This window comes from Balaenoptera acutorostrata, chromosome 10, assembly GCF_949987535.1.
Source record: "Balaenoptera acutorostrata chromosome 10, mBalAcu1.1, whole genome shotgun sequence".
In the NCBI taxonomy this organism is placed as follows: domain Eukaryota; kingdom Metazoa; phylum Chordata; class Mammalia; order Artiodactyla; family Balaenopteridae; genus Balaenoptera; species Balaenoptera acutorostrata.
Window position 1 is genome coordinate 42,656,960 of NC_080073.1, and position 27,487 is coordinate 42,684,446.

The 27,487-nt window shown below is 41.2% G+C and overlaps 2 protein-coding genes across 4 annotated transcripts in view; one reads left to right on the forward strand and one right to left on the reverse strand.

Annotated features, from left to right (window-relative positions):
• LARS2 (leucyl-tRNA synthetase 2, mitochondrial) overlaps nucleotides 1–27,487 on the reverse strand; it is a 268,263-nt gene that overhangs the window by 108,300 nt on the left and 132,476 nt on the right. For all 3 annotated transcript variants that reach the window (XM_007168883.2, XM_057554822.1, XM_007168882.2), the window contains 2 exons: nucleotides 21,766–21,857; nucleotides 18,899–18,959 (listed from right to left, as the gene is read on the reverse strand). In XM_007168883.2, the coding sequence (XP_007168945.1) occupies nucleotides 18,899–18,959; nucleotides 21,766–21,857 (153 nt within the window). The remainder of the gene's footprint in view (nucleotides 1–18,898; nucleotides 18,960–21,765; nucleotides 21,858–27,487) is intronic.
• Nucleotides 17,618–18,238, forward strand: LOC130709051 (small ubiquitin-related modifier 2). The gene has a single exon (XM_057554823.1). The coding sequence runs from the start codon at nucleotides 17,767–17,769 to the stop codon at nucleotides 18,052–18,054; it is 288 nt and encodes a 95-aa protein (XP_057410806.1). The 5' UTR covers nucleotides 17,618–17,766; the 3' UTR covers nucleotides 18,055–18,238.

Sequence of the window (27,487 nt, forward strand, 5' to 3'; positions counted from 1 at the left end):
GGTTGTCTTTCCGTCTTGTTTATGGTTTCCTTTGCTGTGCAAAAGCTTTGAAGTTTCATTAGGTCCCATTTGTTTATTTTTGTTTTTATTTCCATTACTCTAGGAGGTGGATCAAAAAAGATCTTGCTGTGATTTATGTCAAAGAGTGTTCTTCCTATGTTTTCCTCTAAGAGTTTTATAGTGTCCGGTCTTACATTTAGGTCTCCAATCCATTTTGAGTTTATTTTTGTGTATGGTGTTAGGGAGTGTTCTAATTTCATTCTTTTACATGTAGCTGTCCAGTTTTCCCAGCACCACTTATTGAAGAGACTGTCTTTTCTCCATTGTATATCCTTGCCTCCTTTGTCATAGATCAGTTGACCATGGGTGCATGGGTTTATCTCTGGGCTTTCTATCTTGTTCCATTGATCTATGCTTCTGTTTTTGTGCCAGTACCACATTGTCTTGATTACTGTAGCTTTGTAGTATAGTCTGAAGTCAGGGAGTCTGATTCCTCCAGCTCCGTTTTTTTCCCTCAAGACTGCTTTGGCTATTCGGGGTCTTTTGTGTCTCCATACAAATTTTAAGATGATTTGTTCTAGTTCCGTAAAAAATGCCATTGGTAATTTGATAGGGATTGCATTGAATCTGTAGATTGCTTTGGGTAGTATAGTCATTTTCACAATATTGATTCCTCCAATCCAAGAACATGGTATATCTCTCCATCTGTTGGTATCATCTTTAATTTCTTTCATCAGTGTCTTATAGTTTTCTGCATGCAGGTCTTTTGTCTCCCTAGGTAGGTTTATTCCTAGGTATTTTACTCTTTTTCTTGCAATGGTAAATGGGAGTATTCCCTTAATTTCTCTTTCAGATTTTTCATCATTAGTGTATAGGAATGCAAGACATTTCTGTGCATTAATTTTGTATCCTGCAACTTTACCAAATTCATTGATTAGCTGTAGCAGTTTTCTGGTGGCATCTTTACTATTCTCTATGTATAGTATCATGTCATTTGCAAACAGTGACAGTTTTACTTCTTCTTTTCCAATTTGTATTCCTTTTATTTCTTTTTCTTCTCTGCTTGTCGTGGCTAGGACTTCCAAAATTATGCTGAATAATAGTGGTGAGAGTGGATATTCTTGTCTTGTTCCTGATCTTAGAGGAAATGCTTTCAGTTTTTCACCATTGAGAATGATGTGTGCTGTGGGTTTGTCGTATATGGCCTTTATTATGTTGAGGTAGGTTCCCTCCTGCCCACTTTCTGGAGAGTTTTTATCATAAATGGGTGTTGAATTTTGTCCAAAGCTTTTTCTGCATCTATTGAGGTGATCATATGGTTTTTATTCTTCAGTTTGTTAATATGGTGTATCATATTGATTGATTTGGGTATACTGAAGAATCCTTGCATCCCTGGGGTAAATCCCACTTGATCTTGGTGTATGATCCTTTTAATGTGTTGTTGGATTCTGTTTGCTAGTATTTTGTTGAGGATTTTTGCATCTATATTCATCAGTGATATTGGTCTGTAATTTTCTTTTTTTGTAGTATCTTTGTCTGGTTTTGGTATCAGGGTGATGGTGGCCTCATAGAATGAGTTTGGGAGTGTTCCTTCCTCTGCAATTTTTTGGAAGAGTTTGAGAAGGATGGGTGTTAGTTCATCTCCAAATGTTTGATAACATTCACCTGTGAAGCCATCTGGTCCTGGACTTTTGTTTGTTGGAAGATTTTTCATCACAGTTTCAATTTCATTACTTGTGATTGGTCAGTTCATATTTTCTATTTCTTCCTGGTTCAGTCTTGGAAGGTAATACCTTTCTAAGAATTTGTCCATTTCTTCCAGGTTGTCCATTTTATTGGCATAGAGTTGCTTGTAGTAGTCTCTTAGGATGCTTTCTATTTCTGTGGTGTCTGCTGTAACTTCTCCTTTTCCATTTCTAATTTTATTGCTTTGAGTCTTTGCCCTCTTTTTCTTGATGAGTCTGGCTAATGGTTTATCAATTTTGTTTATCATCATAAAGAACCAGCTTTTAGTTTTATTGATCTTTACTATTGTTTTCTTTGTTTCTATTTCATTTATTTCTGCTCTGATCTTTATGATTTCTTTCCTTCTGCTAACTTTGGGTTTTGTTTGTTCTTCTTTCTCTAGTTCCTTTAGGTGTAAGGTTAGATTGTTTATTTGAGATTTTTCTTGTTTCTTGAGGTAGGCTTGTATAGCTATAAACTTCCCTCTTAGAACTGCTTTTGCTGCACCCCATAGGTTTTGGATCATCGTGTTTTCATTGTCATTTGTCTCTAGGTATTTTTTGATTTCCTCTTTGATTTCTTCAGTGATCTCTTGGTTATTTAGCAACGTATTGTTTAGCCTCCACGTGTTTGTGTTTTTTACGTTTTTTCCCCTGTAATTGATTTCTAATCTCATAGTGTTGTGGTCAGAAAAGATGCTTGATATGATTTCAATTTTCTTAAATTTACTGAGGCTTGATTTGTGACCCAAGATGTGATCTATCTTGGAGAATGTTCCGTGTGCACTTGAGGTCCTGGATCATGTTCACTGTCATTATTCTGAATTCTTTTTCTGGAAGGTTTCCTATCTCCACTTCATTTAGTTATTTATCTGGGGTTTGATCTTGTTCCTTCATCTGGTACATAGCCCTCTGCCTTTTCATCTTATCTATCTTTCTGTGAATGTGGTTTTTGTTCCACAGGCTGCAGGATTGTAGTTCTTCTTGCTTCTGCTGTCTACCCTCTGGTGGATGAGGCTATCTGAGAGGCTTGTGCAAGTTTCCTGATGGGAGGGACTGGTGGTGGGTAGAGCTGGCTGTTGCTTTGGTGGGCTGAGCTCAGTAAAACTTTAATTCACTTGTCTGCTGATGGGTGGGGCTGCGTTCCCTCCCTGTTGGTTGTTTGGCCTGAGGCGACCCAACACTGGTGCCTACCCGGTCTCTTTGGTGGGGCTAATGGCGGACTCTGGGAGGGCTCACGCCAAGGAGTACTTCCCAGAACTTCTGCTGCCTGTGTCCTTGTCTCCACGTTGAGCCACAGCCACCCCCCGCCTCTGCAAGAGACCCTCCAACACTAGCAGGTAGGTCTGGTTCAGTCTCCCCCAGGGTCACTGCTCCTTCCCCTGAGTCCCGATGCGCACACTACTTGGTGTGTGCCCTCCAAGAGTGGAGTCTCTCTTTTTCCCAGTCCTGTCGAAGTCTTGCAATCAAATTCCACTAGCCTTCAAAGTCTGATTCTCTAGGAATTCCTCCTCCCGTTGCCAGACCCCCAGGTTGGGAAGCCTGACATGGGGCTCAGAACCTTCACTCCAGTGGGTGGACTTCTGTGGTATAAGTGTTCTCCAGTCTGTGAGTCACCCACCCAGCAGTTATGGGATTTGATTTTACTGTGATTGTGCCCCTCCTACCATCTCATTGTGGCTTCTCCTTTGTTTTTGGATGTGGGGTATCTTTTTTGGTGAGTTACAGTGTCTTCCTGTCGATGATTGTCCAGCAGCTAGTTGTGATTCTGGTGTTCTCACAAGAGGGAGTGAGAGCACGTCCTTCTACTCTGCCATCTTGGTCACAAGCTCCTGCCTGGCTGAGTCTTAAATGCCAAGTACATCTCCATCTTTTAGGACCCAAACTTTTTGGCCCTATTATTTAAGTCCCCAAATTTTGTTCACCTTCCTAAACAGGCTGTCAGCTCCTGGAGGCAGGTGAAGGGCAGTGGATGGAAGGAGTGAAGGGCAGGCAGGCTGAAGACCAGGGTCTGAGCACTGGACTCAAGTCTGTGGGTCTGCTGTGGACTCACTGGTAACCCTGGACAAATGACTCATCTCTCTGGGCCTCACTTTCCTCCTCTGGAAACTGGGATGCTGTTGTGAGGATCAAGGAATCTGGAGAGGGTCAGCCTGCCTTTCCAACACTGTCTGGCCCAGTATTTATGCATAGCAGCTGCTCAATAAATCTTCATTAAAGCAACAAATACAACAAAATTCAGGATGTCAAGTGTCATTATATTTAAAAAACAAATTAAAGCTTTGAGACAGAACCCTTGCAAGTTTTCTTAAATATAACAGGTTTTCTAAAAAAGTATCAATAGAATGCCTTTGTTCTTGGAACTAGTCTGGCTTATTCACATTAAATGTTGTCAAGTAGGGGTTCACATGAGAAATGTCACTCCAATTCACACTGAACCCAGTGTTCTAAGAAACCTGTCTGCAGAACCTCTGAACCTCTAAAGGCAAACGAAGAACCACGTTTACCTCCATTACCAACTTCTACAACATCAAAAACAAATGGCTTTTCAAAAGGAGACACACTTGAGATCAGTTTCTCAGCTCCCTGGTATAACACTGGTTTAGAATTCTGTGTTTCTCCCCATTTAATCCACCAATGAGAAAACACTCACCAAGAGTCTACATTACCGAGTCCTTATCCTGAGAGACTCAATAACTGGCTATCATGATAGAAAATGGAGGTACAGAGAACAAAAAGAAGGGAATTTCCATCCAACTCAGGGCTCTGTTTGCTCATTCACTCATTGAATTATTCCACAGAGATTTATTGAGTACCAACAACATATGGGCATTGGGTCAGGGGGCATGAAGATTCAGGCCATCTACCTATACATTAAGCCTTTTCACAGTCCCTCCTCCCTTAAGCAGTTTCTCTGAACTGTCAGCCCCATTCCTATCCCCTTCACTCCCATTTGTCTCTGAGAGAAAAGAGAGGCAATCCATCACCCACCTTACCTCCTATAGGCATTCCAGGCCCTAGACCCATCCCTCCTACCTCTCCGGTTCTGCTTTATTCCATTGCATTTGCATCTTTCCCAACAACTCTTTGTCATCTACAGGCCCAGCCAGTGGTCCCTGTTCTAGACCACACGGCCACTGTTTCCTCCCTCCTAAACTATTTGTTACCCCCCATGACTGCCACTGCCCAGGCTTCTTCAGCCTCACTGTCCACTTCATCTTGGCTTTATCTTCTCATCCCTCTTCCTTCAACCATCTGTTTAATTCCATCTTGGCTGAGTTTCTCCCTCTGGACTCCTTTACCTTCCCTGTTCTCCTCCTTTCTGCAGAACTGAGGGAACAGGTGTTAATATCAGGGTAATTAATTAATCATGAACCTAAACATTTGTCTAAGAACTCATTTTTATATAATTATGTTTCTTCATCTCAGGACTAACTTTAGACTGAAAATGAGCATTTAATGACAATTGAAAATGACAAATGCTAGACACTCTGCTTTTATAGAGCATGTATTTTATTCTTAAAGGTCTTGTTTTTCAAATCTAGGGCTACAGCTAAATTTTCAAGTAATTTGAAAAGTTCATGTTCTACGTGCTCTTGAAGCCAATTTAGAGAATGAGTATTAAGTGAAGGGAAATCATGGTCTTTGCAGTTCTGAAGACAACTGACGCTTTCTGAACTGAAATCAGACTCATCAGTAAGCTCCTCTTTTGCTATTTTCTTGACCATTATGTATTATTTTTTTTTTTTGGCATCATTGGGTCTCAGTTGCAGCAGGCAGGATCTTTGTTGAGGCATGAGGGATCTTTCGTTTGCAGCACATGGGCTTCTCTCTAGTTGTGGTACGTGGGCTCCAGAGCGTGTGGGCTCTAAAGTTGCAGCACGTGGGCTCTCTAGTTGAAGCGCGCAAGCTCAGTAGTTGTGGCGTGTGGGTTTAATTGCCCCGAGGCATGTGGGATCTTAGTTCCCCAACCAGGGATCGAACCCGCGTCCCCTGCATTGGAAGGCTGATTCTTTACCACTGTACCACCAGGGAAGTCCCTTGACCATTATTTTTTGAGCATTGTCATTTTTATGGTAACCTGAAAGCTGCCTCCTACTACAAACTGCACAAGATTCTGTAAACTATCCATAATCGGACAAGAAGCAACAATTTGCCTAATTTCCTGGTAACTGTTCTTTGCCAGCTGACAAGAATTTCATCAAGGCAGTCAAACAATACAGACAGCTTTTCTAACTAGACAGTTGGGAACGAAAACCCTCCATTAAACTACAGATAAGATGAATGGGTTTGAGTTGCAGTTTGTTATCGGTCTATTTGGGGAGATGCCAGTATTTCAACTATCCATGCCAAACCAGCTCTTTACAACTGTTCCATTTTTCTGGAAGGAAAAGAACATTAATTTTATCTGCAATATACTTGAAAGTTTCAGGATCAACAGGGCAGAGTCATCTGAAAGATATTTTTGAGATGTGAGTTCTCTAGGTTTCCTGAATAATGTGAAGGCTATTTGTTAGATACGGGCATGGATCCAGAGGAAGAGGAAATATCAATTCATCAATTCCTAGGATGCAAAAGCGACAGCAGTGCCCAAAATGAGCTGCTCTGCTGCCTGCAAGCGCCATAAGCAACGAGTAGTAGAAACCCATCACAGCTTAAAAGATTTCCTATGTGACACAGAGCAAGAAATAAAACTATAAACTTAGAAAATAGTATAGAAAATTATTTTGAAGATCTTTTAGTCCAATGATGTTTAAGGGAAAGATTACAGGCAGGGAAGTGCAGATCAGAATCTCACAGGAAGAAGGAGGGATTTAAAACTATATATGCTGTCTTCTTCTGAGAAGATGGAATACATGTACTTTTCCCTGTTCTTTCCACTAAGTACAACTAAAAACCTTGAATATTATATATATGTATAAAACAAACATAGAGTCCAATAAATTGAGAAGAGAAGGTAGACTAATTAGAGACCTCAGCACCTGAGGAGTGACACAGTGGTGAGTTCCACGGATTTTCTCATAAGTCCCAGAATTGGAGCTAATGAAGCCAGTAATCCAGAAATGCCAAGGAGTATAGACAAAAAATTAAAAAGAAGAAAAAAGAAAAAAGAAAAGCCTGCTCTCTTTAGCCAGAGTACCAGGAAAGGGACAGCCTAGCAAGAGAGAAAATTTAGACAATAATTGCTCTACCTTAGTCAACACCACAGAAAAAAAAATGACAGTCCTACCCTCGCCAGCAAGGGCTCAGTGGAGAGTCTAGACTTACAACCTTGGGAGGCAATAAAAAGGCAGCCCAATCTCTCTCTGCATCAGTGTGGCATCAGAGGAGGTTGAGTGGAAAGCCGGGACTCTCCTACCCCTGCTGGGCACTAAGCTTTTATATACAGAACGGATAAACAACAAGGTCCTACTGTATAGCACAAAGAACTATATTGAATACCCTATGATAAACTGTAATGGAAAAGAATATATATAAAAAAAGAATGTAAATATGTATAATTGAATCACTTTGCTGTACAGCAGAAACTAACACAACATTATAAATCCACTATACTTCAATAAGAATAAAATAAAATGCAAGTTAACTTAGGAAAAAAAAACCCTTGGCGGTGTCAGTGGAGACCACAGGGGTGGGGTCTGGACTTCTACTCCAACCAGCAGTAATGAGGTGCCCCTCCCTCTCCCTGATGGGACAGTGACAGAGGAGTTCAAACGGAGAGTCAGGGAGTCCATCCCTGCTCTATAAAAACTCTTGAACAGTAAGATTTGATGAGCCTCTGGATGATAACGTGCAGGAAGGGTGGCCCATCCCAGTTCCACTGGGACAGAAGATTCTGTGCTTGAGACCCTACTGGACCTCATCCTATATACTTCGTCATCTGGATGTTCATCTGTATCCTTTGATGTCCTTTGTAATAAATCACTAATCTAGTAAGTAGACTGCTTTCCTGAATTCTGTGAAATTCATGAATTCTTGCTAGCAAATTAATCAAGGAAGGGTTGTGGGAACCTCTGACTTATAGGCAGTTGGTCAGAAGCATAGGTAACAACCTGGACTTGTAATTGGCATAAGAAGTGGGGGAGGGGGAAAGTCCTGTAGGGCTAAGCCTTTAACCTGTGGGATCTGACACCATCTCCATGTAGATTGTATCAGAACTGAGTTAAATTGTAGGACACACATCTGGTGTCAGAAGTGAAGGTGCTGTAGTAGAGTACTGAGAGTACAGGAGACACACAGGAATGTTCTTCCTCCAGAAAATCATGCAGAGAATATTCTCTGATCATAATGTTGAGTTAAAGAAGCTAGACGCAAAAGAACACATACTATGTGAGTTCATTTATGTAACTATGAAAACTATATGTAGGTGGTAAAACTGAAAACAAGGCAGTGATTATCATAAATGTCAGAACAGAGGTTCCCTATGATAGTGGTAGTGGGGAGATATGGAGTTGTGATTGGAAAAGGGCACACAGAGAACTGCTGGGTGCTGCAAAGTTCTGTTTCTTAACCTAGGTGGTAGCTGTACATTCCAATAATGCGTTAAGCTTTACATATATGCTTTTGCTTTAGTCTATCCACGTCTAATATTTCACAGTGAAAGAAGTTATAAAAATAATCTTGTATTTGCAAAAACATTGCCTATTTCTTAAAATTTTGTTTTTATTATTCATTTACGCTCTACCACATGTCAGAAAAAATTGATGGTAGGTCTTCTTATGATTCCTACCTAATAAGGTTTGGGAGCACGATCATTCCTAAGATCCTTTTTTTCTGAATAGAAAAACAGAACCACAGACCTTCTGCATCAGAAACTCTGGGGGTGGGGCCCAGAAATCTGTGGTTTAATAAGCCCTCTTGGTGATTCTGATGCTCGCCAATGTTTGAGAACCACTGGTATAAGCACACACATAAATTATCCTTGTTATTTTCATGGAGTAACAACTTCATCTTCAAGACCTTGTGATCTTGAACCACACGCTTAGAGCACCTTGCATTGTACACCTACAGGAACCTGTTCTGTCAAAGGTTGTACTGGCCATTATGCAAAACTGACCTGGAGACCTGATTCAGCCATGGGGAAAGAGGTTTTGTACTCTTATTTTCTACAGTATTTGAAGAGTGATCTAATCTCTTTAATAACCATAAGAACTTGAGGCTCAGAGGGGCAATAGATCATGCCCACCATGTGTGAATGGTAAAGCCTATCACCAAAACCCAAGCCTCTGGAATGAGCATCCAAGATCCAATCTCCTAGAAGCATTTAACAAGCATTAAATTGGTAAATTCTATTCCCATTAGCCAGAGTGTACATCCTTGATAGGGCTCATGACCACCACTGGGGATGAGGATAAAACAAACTACTTCCTTGCATAGCCACATTTGCTGAGCGGCCCCAGGAGACCTCCTTCTTTAGTTAGGGCTGAAGAGTCCAAGAACACTATCCTGTCTGAGGCAATGAAAAACTTCCCTCCATGTTTTAGGCTGGTAAGGACTGAGCTGCACAGCTGTGCATGAGGTCAGCTGCATGTGTGCTAGGTATTCATTATGAGACGTGGTTCCCAGCCTCGAGATGATGACAATTCTGAACACTAACCCTTATGCACCAGCACCAACCTTCCCTGAAATGAAAGCACTAGAGATATGCTGCCAATTCATTTCAGTTAAAACAAAGGTGTTGCCTCTTCCCTCCCAACCAAAAGAAAAACCTCTGGAAAAAGGTTAATTTTCTGATTCTGAGAGACAGAAAGTAATCTAGAGTCAGAGATCTACCAGACCAACTGCTTCACCTCTGTAAGGACTTGAAAGAGGACTCAGAGAGTCAAACACTTCGAGGGCCTGTTACACGTTGTCAAGGCAACCACAACCCCGAGCTCTGACAACAGGAATCTTCCCAACCAGGTTTTCAGGCAATCACTTCCCCTAAATTCTTTTTGTTTTAGGCTATTCTTTAAATTCTTTTAAAATAAAAACCGTTAAAAATATATCTTTCTATTATCCTGGAACCCTCATTATTTCTTGGAGTTTAATCCTTCCTTTCGAATGTCTAGTCTTCTATGTAAATAAAATTCCGAGGTTGTAAGGGTCTTGAAGCAATAATAATTTTCACTTTGTAATCATACAAATCATGCTGTCTTTGAAAATAAACTCATGCAGGTATGGTCCAAAGGGTGCGTGTTTTGGATGAAAAGAGAGTACTGGTTCCAAACCATGATTATGACATGAGGGTGGGGAAGAAAAGGCCAGCAGAAGTGCAGGCAAACAAACCCACAGAATAAGAAATACTGATAAGACAACCAGTGAAATCTGCAAAATGACTGGTATTCCATGATTTTATGGTATTATCATTAATTGTTTTAGGTGTGATAATGGAATTGTGAAGAAGGAAGGAAGGAGGGAAGGAAGGAAGGTGAGTCAAGGAAAATGGATGAGAATAAGGGAATGGAAAGAGGACAGTGAAAGGGAAGAAAGACGGAGAAAGAGAGAGAGAGAAATAGAAGCAAAGAGATGCAAATAGAAGCAAAGCACCATCTGCACATGGTGGAGATGCCACAAATGCCTCAGCAGCCCCCTTAATTTATGTAGGCTGTGCAGCATTGATGGATAAAACTTGGAAAAGCTCGACATCATAAAAGCCTGTCCCAGTAAAAATTCTGATGGAGCCCAGTTCTGATGTGCCTCTTCCACTGCTCCAGGATAATCACACTACACATCCACCTTAGCCCACTCAGCCTTTGGGGAACATGGTGGGGGGCACACTGAGTTCGTTTCAATGGATGATTGTCTTGGGGGCAGTAATTCGTGTGTTTGCCTGGCCCCAAGGGGACTGATGGGCAAAGCCATCAGTCTTATTACTGGGCATCAACATGTAGAGAAGGCACAATGGAGAAACACGAGAAGGAAATCAAACACAGGAATTTAAAATCCAGTGAAAATGAGTGCAAATAAAAGTTCATAAGATCTCCATAGTAAAGAAACTCAGCAGAGTCAACTCTTGATTACTCTAGTAAAGGAGACAAGAAAAGTTAATCCAAACATCATTTATGCCCAGTCCTATGTTCCTGTTTTGTTTTGATTTTACATTGGCGTATGAGTGTTTGGGGATTGCTCAGCAAGCACCATAAACAGCTAATAAAGCCCTGCTCTCGCAGATTCCACAGGCATTACTTTGAATCCTATCTGGTTTGGATGTTTTTTTCCTTTCGTATACTTGTCTGGTTTTGAAGGGAACTCCTAGGGAACTGGTCCCCAAATAATTATCCAGATGACTCCAGATAAAAATCAAGCCCCAGAGTCTATGCCAATCAAAACACAGCCAAGGCCTGGTCCAGAACCAGCTCAGGCACCAGAGCACTGGTGAGACGGTAGAGATCAAAGTCAGAGACACACTTGCCTCAGTGGGCCATACCACACAACTTAGAAGCTAACTATGTCACTGTCACAAGGAACTCACAGGGCCATCCCCTAGGACCAGTGCATGATCACCAAGGCCATAATCTGAACCCATGAGAGCAGAATGCAGGGTCACACCCTCTCCAGAAAGGCTGCCAATTATTCCACAAAGTAAATGCTCCACAAAAAAACACGTCTGATCTCTCTCATTGCACAGTTTGGAATTTTATCTCCTCTTCACTCTTCCCTTAGTAGATGTTCAACTACTCAAATTCAGCTTTCAGTTTCTTACTTTCCAAATCGAGACGATACAAACTAATTGCGGAATAACATCTGAAAAAGTGAAACACAGTGCTGAGCTAAAAGACATCATTTGATTATCATTCTGGCTCACCATTAATTCAAGAAATGTATACTTTTTTCCTTTTAATTCAGAGAATTAAGCATTTTCTGTAAGAAAGATGAGAATGCAGCTCCAGAGCTGGACCATTCCTACAGGGATTCCCATCCAGGCAAAGACAGGAAGAATGAGGCCATGAGCCACGTTTTCAAGTTAGCTTTCTTCACCTGGGGGAGGAAGATAACGTTTCTGAGCCATCTCATTTTTTAAATATTCTGTTAACTGTCAGATACCCATCTGCTTAATTATCCAGTTTTTATGGGACTTTAGAATTGTTATTTGCAAAGAGTACAGATCTGCCTTGTCAATTAAATAAACTATTCCTCTACCTCCTCACTCTGCTGCTCTATATGACCAATCAGATTGTAAAGGTTTCATTAAAAAGCACTGTGGATTTCTGGGAAAAAGGGCATCAAGAACACATGTATCTAAACTTGTTTCCATTACTCCCATTAAAATGACCAAGAGAATATAAAGATGGGGGCCGAGGGGACTGCACCAATACAGGAAATAACAGAGGTGCCACTGACATGCCAGAAATGTCAAGGAATTTTGGCAGATGGGACTAGGTTGAAGAAAAATACCATAAGCCAAATAGCATCTCTCCCTCTTAAGGACAGACTGGGTTCTTGAGAAGCAGGGCTCTGGCACCCCTTACTTGAAACGGCAAATCCAGAGGGGAGAGTGGGCTACGGAGCAGGTAGAAAGCCCACCAACTGGACACCCCTGTCTGTGGTGCCTCAGAAGCATTTGAAGCAGGCAGGGTGTCACAGGGGCATCTGAGATACCACAACTCACACCCGGGTAAAGATCAGAGCAAAGAGAAAGATGCCCCAGGAGCTATGGGTTCCCCGAACCTGGACAGAAATGAATGAGGCAGAGAGTATGACAGAGCTTCCACTCCGCTCCCCTCATGCTGATGGATCCCTAAACTGATACACTAGTCCACCTCACTCAGGAAATGGGGGAAAAATCCACAAGGTGTCTATGAAAAGATTCTGAAACAAACAAGGAGAGCACAGCATTTCAAACTTGTAAAAAGATTTATTACAAGAAGCAAAAATAATTTTTCAAGAGCATCACCTTGTATTCTCAAGAAAATTTTTGAACATACACAGTCTGTGAAATGAGATAAGATAGCAAAATAAGAAGAAAAAAAAAGCAGTTGGCCAAGAGGCTTGAGAAAGAAAATGCGAACTGAATGAGATGAGGAACACTAAGAATCAATCTAAAAATACAATAGCATTACTATCTGCATTAGAAACCATACAAAGCAGCCCTGATTCAATAGAAACTGAATCAGTGATGTGGAAAGCAAACATGAGAAGTTCTCCCAAAAGGTAGAGAAGAACAAAGGGACCAAAATCATGAGAAAGATGGTGAAAACAATGGAGGACAGCGAACAGAGCACACACTCAAAATCAGTGTTCTTGAGAAAGAGAGTCTAGAAAACCAACAGGAGGAAATACCTACACTGCAGATCAAAAATGGTCACCAAGCACCAGGCAAAATTAAAGTGAAAGGATGGACACTGAGCTACACTCTGATGAAAATTTTAAATGGAAAAGGCAGAGACAGGAGTCCAACAAGCATCAAAACGAGGGTAGAAAGATCACTGTATTACAAAGAGATGATCTGGGCTGGCCTCAGACTTCTCCATCAGAGGCCAATGGGCCAGAGGGTGGTCATTCCATAAATCTACACATGTGATTAAATTGTACAGAATTACTACTACTACTCCTATACACACACACACACACACACACACACACACACTGTGTGTACATATAAAAACTGGTGAAATCTGAATAAAATTTGTACTCCAGTTAATAGTATTGTGCCAATGTTAATTTCCTGGTTTTGATATTATATTGTAGTTGTATAAAATGTTATCATTGGGGGAAGCTGGATGAAGGGTCCATAGGATCTGTCTATACTATCTTGGCAAATTCCTGTGAGTCTATAATTTGTTTTTTTTTTTAAGACAGTAAATCAAGGATCAAGGTCTACTAAAGAGATTTGAAAGAAGAGAGAATTTCATACCCCAGTAAGTTGCTGGTCATAGGTGAAAGCAATGAAAAGTCATTCTCCATTATGAAAATAACATGTAATATCGGAAGATTCAAAGCAAGAGCTAAAATATCTAAACATTTTCTTTCATGAATCTAAATTGTGAAAGTGGGCAATCATGCTCTATAAGGTCTACTGATGAGCACTGAAACTAGTTAAGGAGCATTCAGTTTAAGTAATTTGCTATGAAAATGATTCTAAAACCAAAAGCAAAGATCTATGTTTATATTTAAGAAATGATACATGATAAGAAAAATTACAATAAGAAGAAATTAGGGGGCTTCCCTGGTGGCGCAGTGGTTGAGAATCTGCCTGCCAATGCAGGGGACACGGGTTCGAGCCCTGGTCTGGGAAGATCCCACATGCCGCAGAGCAACTAGGCCCGTGAGCCACAACTACTGAGCCTGCACGTCTGGAGCCTGTGCTCCGCAACAAGAGAGGCTGCGATAATGAGAGGCCCGTGCACCGCCATGAAGAGTGGCCCCCACTTGCTGCAACCAAAGAAAGCCCTCGCACAGAAACGAAGACCCAACACAGCCAAAAATAAATAAATAAATTAATTAATTAATTTTAAAAAAGAAGAAGAAGAAGAAGAAGAAGAAATTAGGCCTAAAATCTCAGAACATACCCAAAAAAACCTCTGGAAAATAGATTTAGAAAGTGGAAAGTGTGGGACTTCCCTGGTGGCACAGTGGTTAAGAATCCACCTGCCAATGCAAGGGACATGGGTTCGGTCCCTGATCCAGGAAGATCCCACATGCCGCAGAGCAACTAAGCCCATGTGCCACAACTACCGAGCCTGCGCTCTAGAGCTCACGAGCCACAACTACTGAGCCCACGTGCTGCAACTACTGAAGCCCATGCACCTACAGCCCATTCTCCGCAACAAGAGAAACCACTACAATGAGAAGCCCACTAACCACAACAAAGAGTAGCCCCTGCTCGCTGCAACTAGAGAAAGCCCATGCGCAGCAATGAAGACCCAATGCTGCCAGCTAATCTCCTTACCTTATTGATACATGGGAGGCAAAAACATATGTTCTGTTTTATTTTTTATGTTGATACTAAACACGTGGTTTAAGACCCTTACAGCTATCTTTTAGCACAATAAAGAATTGCTATACTAGTTATAAAAACAAATACAAATAGCTTACACTTCCCTGTTAAAGACAAAGACTCTAGATTAGCCAAAAGAAGGTTTCCCCCATATGCTTTGTCCATCTTTTAATTTTTTTAATTAATTGTATCCACAAGTGATGCACCAAAAGAATTCAACAAATAAAGGATAAAATTTTTTTCAAATGGGCAAAATATATCAAGGAAACAGAAACACAAGATAGTAGGGATGGCACTGTCAGTATCAGACCATAAGAAGAAACTTCTGTTACCTGGTATTAGAGCCAATTATAAAGCAACTGTAACTAAAAATAGCTTAGTAATGACATAGTAATAAATGGATCAAATGAACAGAAACAGAACTTACTGTATAATAAGTGTAAAAGAAGATGGTTATAATAAAGGTAGCCTTTTAAATCAATGAGGAAAAGAATGTTTGAAAATCAAAGACAGAAACAATTGGTTATTCAGAAAAAGGAGGAATTCCTTATCTTATATCATATACTAAAATAATTCCAGTTGAGTTAAATGCAAAATTAAACACAAGATTGAGAGTAAAAATGTATTTATCTGAAAGGTCTTTCCAAGTACATATTTGTGTGCTAACAATAATCCCACTACAAACAAAATGCAAGGCAAATGATAAATTGAGGGAAAATATTTGTAACAAAATGAAAATCATTAAGAAAAGGACAAACACCCTCTAACCATATGGGCAAAAGACATGATTAGATTATTCACACACACCCTCCCTCCCCAAATTCAAACATTCGTTAAAAGCACGGAAAAACTCATCACTAACAGCAAAAGAAGTACAGGTGAAAACAACTATATAATAACTTGGGAGTATAAATATGTATAACCTTTATGGAGGATAATTTGGCAATAGCAAAGTAACATAAGCAAATTATACCTTTAAGTATCTTTAAATTCAAGTACTGTAAGCTTTAAACTTGCTCATGGTTTTTTGAGAAGTCATATTAAGGAAACAAAATATGTGTACTAAAGTATCTGCTCCAAGTGCGGGAGGTGAGCACAGCAGTCATAAATTGGCCAGTGGATTAGCCCAGCCCTACCACTTGGGTGACCAGCAATAAAATGATGTCAATAAAATCACCCACATTTTAGAGATTTCTGGAGATCTGAAGAGAGAATTACGGGTGCCTGGCCCATGGGAATTGTTCAGTAACTATTAGACACTGACAGCAGGGGTGATGACATTTATCTACAATCCTGCACTAACAGGTTCAAAATCCCTTATCTGAAATGCTTGTGGTCCAACTGTGGTGCTTCAGAACTAAGACCTTTTTGGATATGAAAAGGTAACAGTATATTTACCTAACTAGGTCTGGGAGAGCACCTGGTAATCAATTACATCACTATTCGTAGAGTAAAATATATGAATATTCATTCTAAGTGAGATAAACATCAGTTCAGGTCAGGTTTTGCAGTCAAATGAGTTATGGAAAAACTTTTCGTGTTTACAGCTTTCTGGACTTCAGATTTTTACAAGAGGGATTGAGAACCTATATTTATAACAGAGAAACATTAGAATCTATCTAAACGTACGATAATAAGGGGTAGGTTACATAAATTATGATACATTCATAGGATGGAAAACTATACAGCTATAAAAAGTCACTTTTTCCAAAGAGTATTTAATAAACTGGGAAAATGTTCATGAATAGCAGGTAAAAAAAAGCAAAATAAAAAACACAAATTATGAATTCTTTTTTGCAAAAGTAAATTATATAATATTCCAGAATAAAAGACTACAAGGAACCATACAAGGACGTTAAATTAACCACATTAACCACATTATGTTCTTCCTTATACTTTTCTGTATTTTCTAATCTTCTATGATAACCAGGAAAACAATCCATTAATTTTTGAACTATTTATGGTTGCTGTTCCTGCATAGGACTAGGCTAGTTCTCATCCTAGAGGGTTAACAAGCCCATCTCTGCTCTCAAGGAATTTACCAACGCATCTCTGGAGAGCTGAGGGCATTACTCAGTTCTCTCCACATTAGAATGCATTTCATTCTCCATCAGCACTTCCCCACTGGCACCTCAGGACAACTTGACTCAGGCACCAGGACTTTTTCACACCTCTACCAAATGAAACCCTGGTGACCTTGCAAGTTAGTGATAAAAATGGCATCAGTGCTACAATAAGAACTTGATTCAACCCATGACCTTATCTAAAGAAGCTAAAAAAGAAAAAAAGAAAAAAGCAGGGACTGTTTAAACGTGTTTGATTTTCACTCTTTTTTACTGTACTCATCAAATTGCAATCATTTAAGAAATTATGGGGGAGGAGGAGAAGGTGATTACATTTGGGTTTGTTCCAGGTGCTTCGCATGAGTAAAAGGATGTGAACTTGAACTTGACAGACCCAGCAATGAAAAGCATTTTGTGGAGTTAATGGGATGCTAAGAGAGATCACAACATTGGTTTGTGGAGAGGACAAGCAAGAGTTCATCTTACCTAACAGACCACTCATCAATGTCTAAGGGGTGGTCTTTGGCCAGAGCTTTAAAGGGCTCAGCCATATTTAGTGCAGGTGTTCCTAACACCCAGGTGGTCTTCACTGAGCTCCACCCAGGTCTGGAATTCTCCAGTGGTTTAATACACAGTTTGAAAACATTTTATACCAAAAGGCTATTTGTTATATGCCTCAATTCCAAACATGGAACAAAAGAGATAAATGATCCATCAACCTACACCTAATCACCTAAAGGGACCACATAGGTTGATATTTAATCACTTTTACATAGATTCCAATAGTCTTTTTAAACTATTGCTGAGAACACGAGAAATCCTTGTGCAAAGCTTTTGCCACACATAAATAATAGCCAACTGTGAAGTTAAATAAGAAGTTAACTCTCGGCTCGCGCACGCAGGATGGGGGGAGGGAGCGCACGACGTGCGCGCGCCCTCTCCCTCCTCCACCGCTGCCGCCTCCTTCTTCTGCCGCTCCTGGTGCTGCTTGTGTGCTCGTTCGGTGCGGACCTGGTACCTCTTTTGTGAAGCGGCAGCTGAGGAGACTCCGGCGCTCGCCATGGCCGACGAAAAGCCCAAGGAAGGAGTCAAGACTGAGAACAACGATCATATTAATTTGAAGGTGGCGGGGCAGGATGGTTCTGTGGTGCAGTTTAAGATTAAGAGGCATACACCACTTAGTAAACTAATGAAAGCCTATTGTGAACGACAGGGTTTGTCAATGAGGCAGATCAGATTCCGATTTGACGGGCAGCCAATCAATGAAACAGACACACCTGCACAGTTGGAAATGGAGGATGAAGATACAATTGATGTGTTCCAGCAGCAGACAGGAGGTGTCTACTAAAAAGGGAACCTGCTACTTTACTCCAGAATTCTGTTCCTCCAGACCAAGAAGACATTCTCAATTAGAAAACCGCAATTTGGTTCCACCACATCCTGACTACTACAGTATAGTTTCTCTATTCTTTCATTTTCCCCTTCCCCATTCCTTTATTGTACATAAAGTAACTGGTGTATGTGCACAAGCATATTGCATTTTTTTTTTAACTAAATGGCCAACGGTATGTTTTGATCGACATCAAATGGAGATGGAATGGGGAAAAATACTGGTTCTGTGAAGATACCCCCTTTTCTCCATTAGTGGCATGCTCATCCGCTCTTATCTTTATATTCCAGTAAGTTATTTTGCTCTCACTGTTTAACAAAAAAAGAACAACATAAAAATTCTTGCATACCTTGTTCGATTGGAGAATTTTAATGTTTTTCATTTATCATTGTAAAACCAAGGACAATTTTATAACTTTTTTGTACGTAGCTGTTACACGTAGGGCAATCTGTCTTTAAGTAGGGATAAATTACTCTAAAAGAAACGAATCCTAGATAGTTTTCCCTTCAAGTCAAGCGTCTTGTTGTTTAAATAAACTTCTTGTTTAAAATGAAAAAAAAAAAAAAAGAAGTTAACTCTCTTAGCTTAATCCCACAGAAAATTACTTGTTTGCAGGCAAATTATCCACTGGGGATACTTTTTTATTTGTGGAGTGCTAATCCTTCCCTCCTGCTTTCTGCCACCCTTCTTTTCCTCCTTCCTCCCAAACTGAAGAGAAGGAAGATAAAGTAAATGTGCACAATCCCGCATTCAATCAGGACCTTGGTTAAAATAAAGACCTTCCAGGAAAAAGGTGACTTACCCTATCCCAGCTGAAACACAGGCCCAGTCGATCAAGTTGTTTCCTCATGTGTCTAATATTACTGCAAAACAAAGGGAAAAGAGTTTGGATTTTAGAAACAGGAAAAGCCATAAACAAACTACACTTTGAGAATATGAAAAGGAAACTGGAAAAGTCTAGATTATTCCAAAGGGCTTTAAGTGTTGTTTCGCCCTGGCGAAAAAATTAATTACTAAGAATCAGTGAAAATACCTGCCTAGTAGAAGACATCTATTCTTTGGACCTGTGCAAAATCCACTAAAAACCATGATAGTCTTTGGTCCTGGGGACTAACCCTTTCCCTGGCCATTCAGGAAGGCAACCCTTCTGATTTGTGCACTCCTGGCCCATCCATATGCCTGTATTCTGCACAAATTTAAGCCAAGCATTTACAAATTTAAAAGCGACTGAAAAGAAAAATCTTAACATACAAATTGCGGGAATCCAAGAGGAGCCATACAGTGCTCTGTCAATCAAAACCTAAATCCGAAAACTCTCCAACAATTGGAAAAGAGGAGAGAAGTAAATTAATCAACTTTAATATAATATGAAATAAGAAAATATTATTTACTTTTTTCTATTTAAATTTTTTAAATTAAAAAAATTTTAACTTTTATTGAAATATACTTAATTTACAGTGTTGTGTTAGTTTCAAATATATAGTAAAGTGATTCAGTTATACATATATACATATAAATATATTTTTCAGATTATTTTCCATTATAGGTTATTACAAGACAGAGTATAGTTCCCTGTGCTATACAATAGGTCCTTGTTGTTTGTCTATTTTATATACAGTAATATGTATATGTTAATCCCAAACTCCTAATTTATTCCCCCCTGCTCCACCCCACTATCCCCTTTGGTAACCATAAATTTGTTTTCTATGTCTGTGAGTCTATTTCTGTTTTGTAAATAAGTTCATTTGTATCATTTTTTTAGATTCCACACGTAAGTGATATCATATGATATTTGTCTTTCTCTGTCTGACTTACTTCAGTTAATATGATAATCTCTAGGTCCTCTTTTTTCTTTTTAAAGAAAAAGGGCTAATTCATTTCTACTGTGTCCCCTTTCAGTTCAAGCAGACTGAAAATATGAAAAACCATGAAGAAGTTCTCTAGGTGATCTCTGATTAGCTAACAATAGCTTATTTTAATTCCAAGCCTCATGTTAAGCATTTTGCCGAAAAGTGCTTACAACAGACTGAATGTTTGTGTCCCCCTCATATTGTTATGTTAAAACCTTATCTCCAACGTGATGGTATTTTGAGGTAACCAAAGGTACTGTGAGAGGTAACCAGATTAGTGCCTTTATAAAAGAGCCTCCAGAGAGCAAGCTTGCCCCTTCTACCATGTCAAGACACAGAGAGAAGACAGCTGTCTATGAACCAAGAAGCTGGTCCTCACCAGACACCAAATCTGCAAGTGCCTTGATCTCGGACTTCCCAGCCTCTAGAACTGTGAGAAATACATTTCTGTTGTTTATAAGCCACCCAGACTATGGTATTTTTGTTATAGCAGCTGACTAAGACAGTGCTTAATCTTTATCCATTCATAAGAGGTAGGAACTATGACTATCCCTCCTTTACAGATAAATAAACTGAGGCGCAGAGAGGTTAGGTAATTTGCTCAAGGTGAATGGCTAGGAAGAAGGAAAGGCAGGATTTGTACCTATATGGCCTGATTCAGGGGCCATCTTCTTTACTGCTATGCTTACTACTCCTCCTTGGAGGAGTTGGCAAACTTTCTGTAAAGGGCCAGATGGTAAATGTTTTCAGCTCTGTGAGCCATATGGTCTCTGTCACAACTACTCAGTTCTGCCATTGTATCATGAAAGCAGCCATGACCGATATATAAACAAATGGGTGTGGCTTGTCTTCCAATAAAACTTTATTTACAAAATCAGGCAGGGCCAAATTTGGCCCATGGAATTTGCCAATCCCTGGCCTAGCTTACATCAAATTTATACCATATTTGACTCATTTTATTTAAATCATTATTTCCTCCTTTTTTTCATCACGCCCATTACTCTAGAATTAACCATAATTGGAAAAGTGGAAACTAGGGATTAGGAAGAAAAAAGACAAGTAGATGGTGCAGAAGATATTTCTTTTTACAATGTAGCCTTGGGTAAGATAAAGCAAAGGGAGGTGAAAGACAATGGGGATAGACTTTGAACTGCCCTCTCTACCTCTGAGGGGTAGGGTGAGGAAAGGCTTTGTGAAAGGGGCTGGAGTGAGCCCAGAACATTCTGCTGGGTTCTGGTATAAGGCCCTCAAGGCTTTACCAGGAGGGAGAGGGATGGGCACTGCTGGCCCACAAGTACATGGAAGCCTGAGGCACAGGGGGTACTGGGAGTATGTCCTCCTTGGAGAAAGCCACACCCAGAATAAATTGGCCATATATTTCCTCGGTGAATATCTAAGTTCCTCTTGCTTCAAAATGGTGAAGGCAAAAAATTAACAGAATTTGCAGAGAAAATTATAATGTGGAATTTGAATATGGCTCAAACTATGGTCAGGAAGATGAAGAGCACTGTAGAAATTTAACAAATGTCACCCTTTCCTTCTCCTTTTTCCTTCCAAATGTAAATACTCAAAGGAAGAATAACTGTAAATAACAAAGCATCAAAATGAACACATGAATGAATATCCAAACCCTCTTTGTTATTTCTTAGATAAGAATACAGCGTGCTAAAAGGCAAACACCAAATACAGACAATCCTGTTTACTGCTTGGCAGACTGCAATGTTTTGTTTGCTTTACTTTCTATTTCTTGTGCACAGGTTAAAAAAAATTGCTTAAGGGTTCTGTATACAAATGCTTGAATATGCCTGTAAACACATACCTCTGTGTCCAACTTTCTGGATGTAGATTCCTCTCGATCGCAGCATTTTCGGCAGGTAATCCAAATGCATCCCATCCCATGGGATTGATAACCTAGCACCCAGAAAAGAAACATCAGCCGTGGCAGATTGCTAAAGTCTTTATCAGTATTCTCTTCTGGGAAATAAGCAGGCATTCTCTCCTTCTAACACGTCTTATCCCTTTCCTGGATGATTTCAAACTATGCTTTTGAAAGCCAGCTGGCTACCTAAGACATAAGCACAGAAGAGAATTTAGAAGGTTATACACCAAGGTGCCAATAGCAGTTATCTCTGAGTAGGTATTTTCGTGACTATTTTTTACTTTCTTCTTCTTCTTGTCTGTATTGTGTGTAATGAACCCAAAGGGTTTTTCTGAAATTATAAAAAGTTTCTTTCAATTTCAAAAATAGGTAAAATATATAAAAATATATATAGGCATTCAAAATGCTCACCTCATGTTAGATTTTCCAATTAAGGAGTTGTGCTGTCCAATAGGGTAGCCCCTAGCCACATGTGGTTATATAAATTTAAACTTAAATTAATTAAAATTTAAAATTCAGTTCCTCAGTCACACTAGCCACTTTTCAAGTGTACAATAAGCCACTTTGAATCACCTCCTATAAGATATTTCCATTTTCCAAACAACAGAGGATCCTAAGATCTCAGAGCTCGAAGAAGCTTTTGAAATATATCCTCCATCCCCACTCCTTTATTTGACAGTCCAAGCAACGATGGACCAACAAGAGTAAGCAGCCTAGCTAGGTCACACCAGAAGCAATTACTTCAGACCAGGATAGGCTCTCATTTCTGCAAATGGATGACCAGTCACAGCTCAGCTGGCAGCTTCAATAGCAAGTTCTCTCAACCTAACTTACATGCCATGAATGGGAACAATGGCTTGAAACACAAGCTGTGGCATCAAGGGACAGACTCAGAAGGCCGGGCTCTCTACCCACTGCCAGGAAGGACACCTGCTTTGAAAACTTAGACTCCTACCCTTCTCTAATGCTGATTTTCAGCCACAAAGCCATAAACACAGCTTCTCCCAGAGCCATATTTCTGAAGCTTGCCTGTGGATGAGGATGGCTGGAGGAGGCTCCAGTATTTCTAGAAAACAACCCTTTACAGCTGGCCTTCTTACTTCCTATCAAGCTCCTGATCTGTCAACTGCCACAAGCTGGGTTTGTTTGTTTGTGTGTTTGTTTGTTTGTAGTCATGCAGAGAACCTGAGCTTCTGTTCACATACATCTTGGATAGTGATGGACACTCAGACACACTTATTGGCACTACCTCATCACCCACCCATATCATGATGGAACATTTTCCACTGAAGAAACAGGTCTCATTTTCTTTTATAAATAACTTTTCCCCCTGATTATTGAAATAATGCATGTTCACTACAAATAGCTTTGGTACATAGAGAAAAATATTCGGAAGAAAATAAAATACACTTAATTCTACCATATAGCCATACATAAATGTTATTTGGTAAATTTATATCCAATTTTTAACAATTGGGATCATATTATTTCTGTGTGGTTTTTTTTTCATTGTGCACCTAGAGTTTTCTTCCATCTTTCTGCGTTGTTCAAAGACTCTCTGAGATGCAAATGAGTATCACCCATGGCCACCTCTGCCTCAAGTCCATAAGCACCTACAATTTAGTGTCCCAAACTGGATTCACACTCGAATCCCAGTGCCCAGATCCGTTCTCTCCCTAGTCCCTCTTAGCAGGTGGCAGTAAGAGAACAGGCACGGCCCTCCCAGTGGCAGAAGACACTTGCCTTATATCGTCCTTCCATTCTGCACATTATTATTTTTTAATTAGGTTTTAGTTCTGATGGAACAATTCCATCTCAAGAACGAAGACCATGCATCTAAAATCAGAGCTGCTCTAACTCCTTTGGCTAGTGAGTGGGAAATGCAACAAAGGCTCGCTCCTCGGGAGGCTGTGTGGTTTGGGGGGAAATGTCCTAACCCAAACCTGCCATTTACTGGCAGTGGGACCTGAGGCACGTCACTTACACTGAGTCCCAACTATCAACTCTGACTGAAAGCAGCCACCCAAATCGTTGAGCATTACACACTAAGATGTATGTGGTACACCCAGCACAGTACAGGCACCCAGTAAATGGCAGGGCTGGCTGCAGGGGCAGCTGCTGTCGTCTGCTTGATCTTCAGCACCTCACAACATTGCACATCACCAATTCCCTCGTCAGGACCTCAGCCTGTGTCTCTTTGGCCACATTCATTATGGTGGCTCTGTGACAAGAGGCAAGGAGACCCCTTGACCTCACACACATCCTCATCCATGTACATTCCTAAGGGTGTGTTACTTATGATAAGAGCCTCTGTAGCAGGTTGGTGCCAGGCATTGGAAGTTCTTAACCAAACCGAACAGACCATGAGGCTCAAAGGGCCAGCCGTTTGGCCTTCTTTTCCATGGAAGGGGCCCATCAGTTCTTCTTTTGTGCGTAACTAGTGGCTCACATCAGGTGCTTCGTTCGAAAGTAGCCCAGCTGTTCTTGCCATGGCTGACTGGAGCAGGGGTAGTCCATGAGCAGAAGCAGCCATCTGTGTGCTGGGTAGGAAGGGCCCTGCCCAGTAGATTTTGCCATATCAGGGGAGGTGGTAGGTCTGATCCACTCAGGTCTGCTTTCTGTACGGGATACAGACTTGGTGAACAACAGTGCTGTGGATCTCTCCAGTTTGCTGCTGCTCCAGTCTGGTTTGCCACATCCTCTGCCGTGCTTCCCAGTCCTGGGCATCTGGGAAGAGTGGAATGCCCTGGCCTGCCAGCCTAAGATAACATGACTCCCGGGGAATTCCCTCGCAGTCCAGCGGTTAGGACTCCGCGCTCTCACTGCCGAGAGCCCGGATTCAATCCGTGGTCAGGGAACTAAGATCCCGCAAGCCATGCGGCACGGCCAAAAAAAAAAAAAAAAAATGACATGACTCCCAAGCTATCACATTCAATCCCTGCATCCACGCTCCTGAGGTCAGCCGGAATAGCCTCCTCTTCTTTTTCCTTAATTGGTTGTTTCTCAAATTACGAGCATAATACAAGCTTATTTTAATAAGAGAAATGACACAATACATGATATATAAAGGCAAAGCTGATCATCTCCCCCAGCCCCGACTCCTATTCTCAACTCCTTGATGTAACCAAAAAGCAAGTGTATCCTTCCACACCTTTCTCCTCACTCAAACACAGATACACAAACATATATATACATATACAGGAGCTGGCTGGTTTGTTTTTATGGAAATAGAACCTGTCATACACTATTTTATGACCTGCTTTTTTTCATTTAACATATCATGGACATGTGTACAAAATATGTAAGTACGTGTGTGTGTGTGTGTACATGTCTTTTAAAAAGATTCTAACATTCCCTAGGAATATCTAGTCTATGTAGTTTTAGGAAGTTGTCAAAACATAACCCAATCCAGTTGATCTTTCAGACCTGAGGTCTCTTTTCCTCTTGCTAAATGTGTCCTACCCAAAGTGTTTCATCTTTCCAAACAGCACCCTCCCCTTCTTCTGGGAAAATGCTCCTCCCCCTACTTCACATGGTCCTGCTGCGGACGGCGAATCACAAAACCCACCCCTCTGGCCACAGAGGGAGCACCTGATGGAGATGTCTAAGAAAATACAGCTGGCATGTGGACAGATGCAGAAATGGGAGGCAGAGACTAGGGATACTGATGTGCTCCAAGGACGTGGGCCCAATTCCCAGTGGGCCCCATTCCTACAACATTTCCTTTGGTTCTGTGAGTTACACCAGGATTTGTAAAAACACACAAAACCTCCTTTTTTGCTTAAACTGGTCTGAGCTGGGTTTCAGTCCCTGGTAGCCAAGAATCCTGACTAAAACACTCACCCTTTAGGATACAGCTTTCTCTTGAGTACTGCTTAACCCATAGATGAAAAACATTTCCTTCACAGATTTTTCTTTTTCTTTTTAATTTTCAAGAGCTAAAAATAATAATAATAATAATCCCATGTTGGGGATTTGTGCTTGATTAGTAGAAAGTTCTGAAATACTTCCATGGACAACACTACAGTACAGCTTCCCGTGATGCTTTAATTCTCCTAGGGCTACTTTGCTGGCAGAATAATGTAACTGTTGTATAACCATGTTCCACAAGAAAGGGGAAAACTTAATTACCTCTTGGTTTCTTCACTGGAACTGCCAAAATGGCACCAGTTCAATGTTTCTGCCTATTAACATTCTGTTAGGTTACCATCCATGTTTTTAAATAAAGTCAATACAGAGACAGTCAAAAAATCAGTCTGGATTTATGTAATATACTTATTCATTTCTATTTTTGTTTTCAGATGAAATTAACATGAAAAGATATTCTTAGTTCACATGTTACCCCAAGCTGTCTATGAAAATATAGTTAGGGAAGGAGGAGTCAAGAGGGCGGTGTGGGAAGACGCAGAGTTAGCGTCTCCCCACAACTAGGGCACCTGCCCGCCGCTGGTGGGGGACTCTGATGCCCAAGGAGATGGGAGGAACCCCAAAGTGAACCAGTAGGACGTAGGGGGGCTGAGGGCGGAGAAGTGGAGGTCAGACAGGATTGATGCCCCTGAGGCCGGGGAGATCAGGAGAGGCAGGCAGGAGGGACTCTCCAGGAAGAGTGGGAGAGGAGCGGAGGGCGATTGCCTGGCCCACTCGGGCAGGGGAGCCTGCTGAGCTCCCAAGCCGGTACCCACCCTCCAAAGCCCCATTCAGGCTGTGTGAGTGCTGGGGGCATAGGAGGGAGGCCGGGGAGATCAGGAGAGGCAGGTGGGAGGAGCCACCCAGGAGGAGCGGGAGAGGAGCAGAGGGCAATTGCCCCGCCCACTCGGGCATGGGGACCCTGCTGAGCTCCCAAGCCAGTAACCGCCCTCCAAACCCCCTTCCAGGCTGCGTCGGTCCTTGGGGGCATAGGAGGGAGGCCAGGGAGATCAGTAGAGGCAGGCGAGAGGGGCCCTCCCAGACCAGAGGAGAGGAGAAGAGGGCGTTTGCCCCACCCACTCGAGCCCAGGAAGCCTGCTGGGCTCCCAGGTGAGGTCCCCTATCCTCTGACACCAGAGGTGGGGGGCAAACCTGGGTCCCTTCTGTTCCTTGAGCCTAAGCCCCACCCCCAACAGGCCCCAGGGCCTTTCCCAGCTCCATGGGTCCAGAGCATTGGCCCTGCCCACTACCCAAACCTTGCCCTCGCTTAGGCCCCGCCCTCCATAGCCGAGGCCTTCCCTGCCCCCACTTTTTTTTTCTTTTCCCTCCTCCACTTTTTTTTACTATTGTGGTACTGATGTACCTTCCAGTTGTTGATTCATCTATAATTTTATTTTTATATTCTTCCTAACATATCTGTTAGTTTCCTAGTCTAACTTTATTTTTTACTTTGTTATTGCTTTTTTTTCTTTTTATTTATTTATTTTTGCCACCCCAGGCGGCTTGCGGGATCTTAGTTCATGAGCCTGGGGTCAGGCTGAAGCTCCTGTGGTGGGAGGTCCAAGTCTGAACCACTGGACTAACAGAGAACCTCAGACACCAGGGAATATTCATCCAAGGGAGGTCTCACGGAGTTCCTCATCTCAGCACCAAGACCCAGTTCTACCCAATAGCCTACAAACTCCAGTGTTGGAAGCCTCAGGCCAAACAACCAGTAACACAGGAACACAATCCACTCATAAAAAAAAAAACAAAA

What these genes read in the sequence shown, in the direction of transcription:
- LOC130709051 (XM_057554823.1), top strand. Translation starts at nt 17,767, where the DNA reads ATGGCCGACGAAAAGCCCAAGGAAGGAGTCAAGACTGAGAACAACGAT.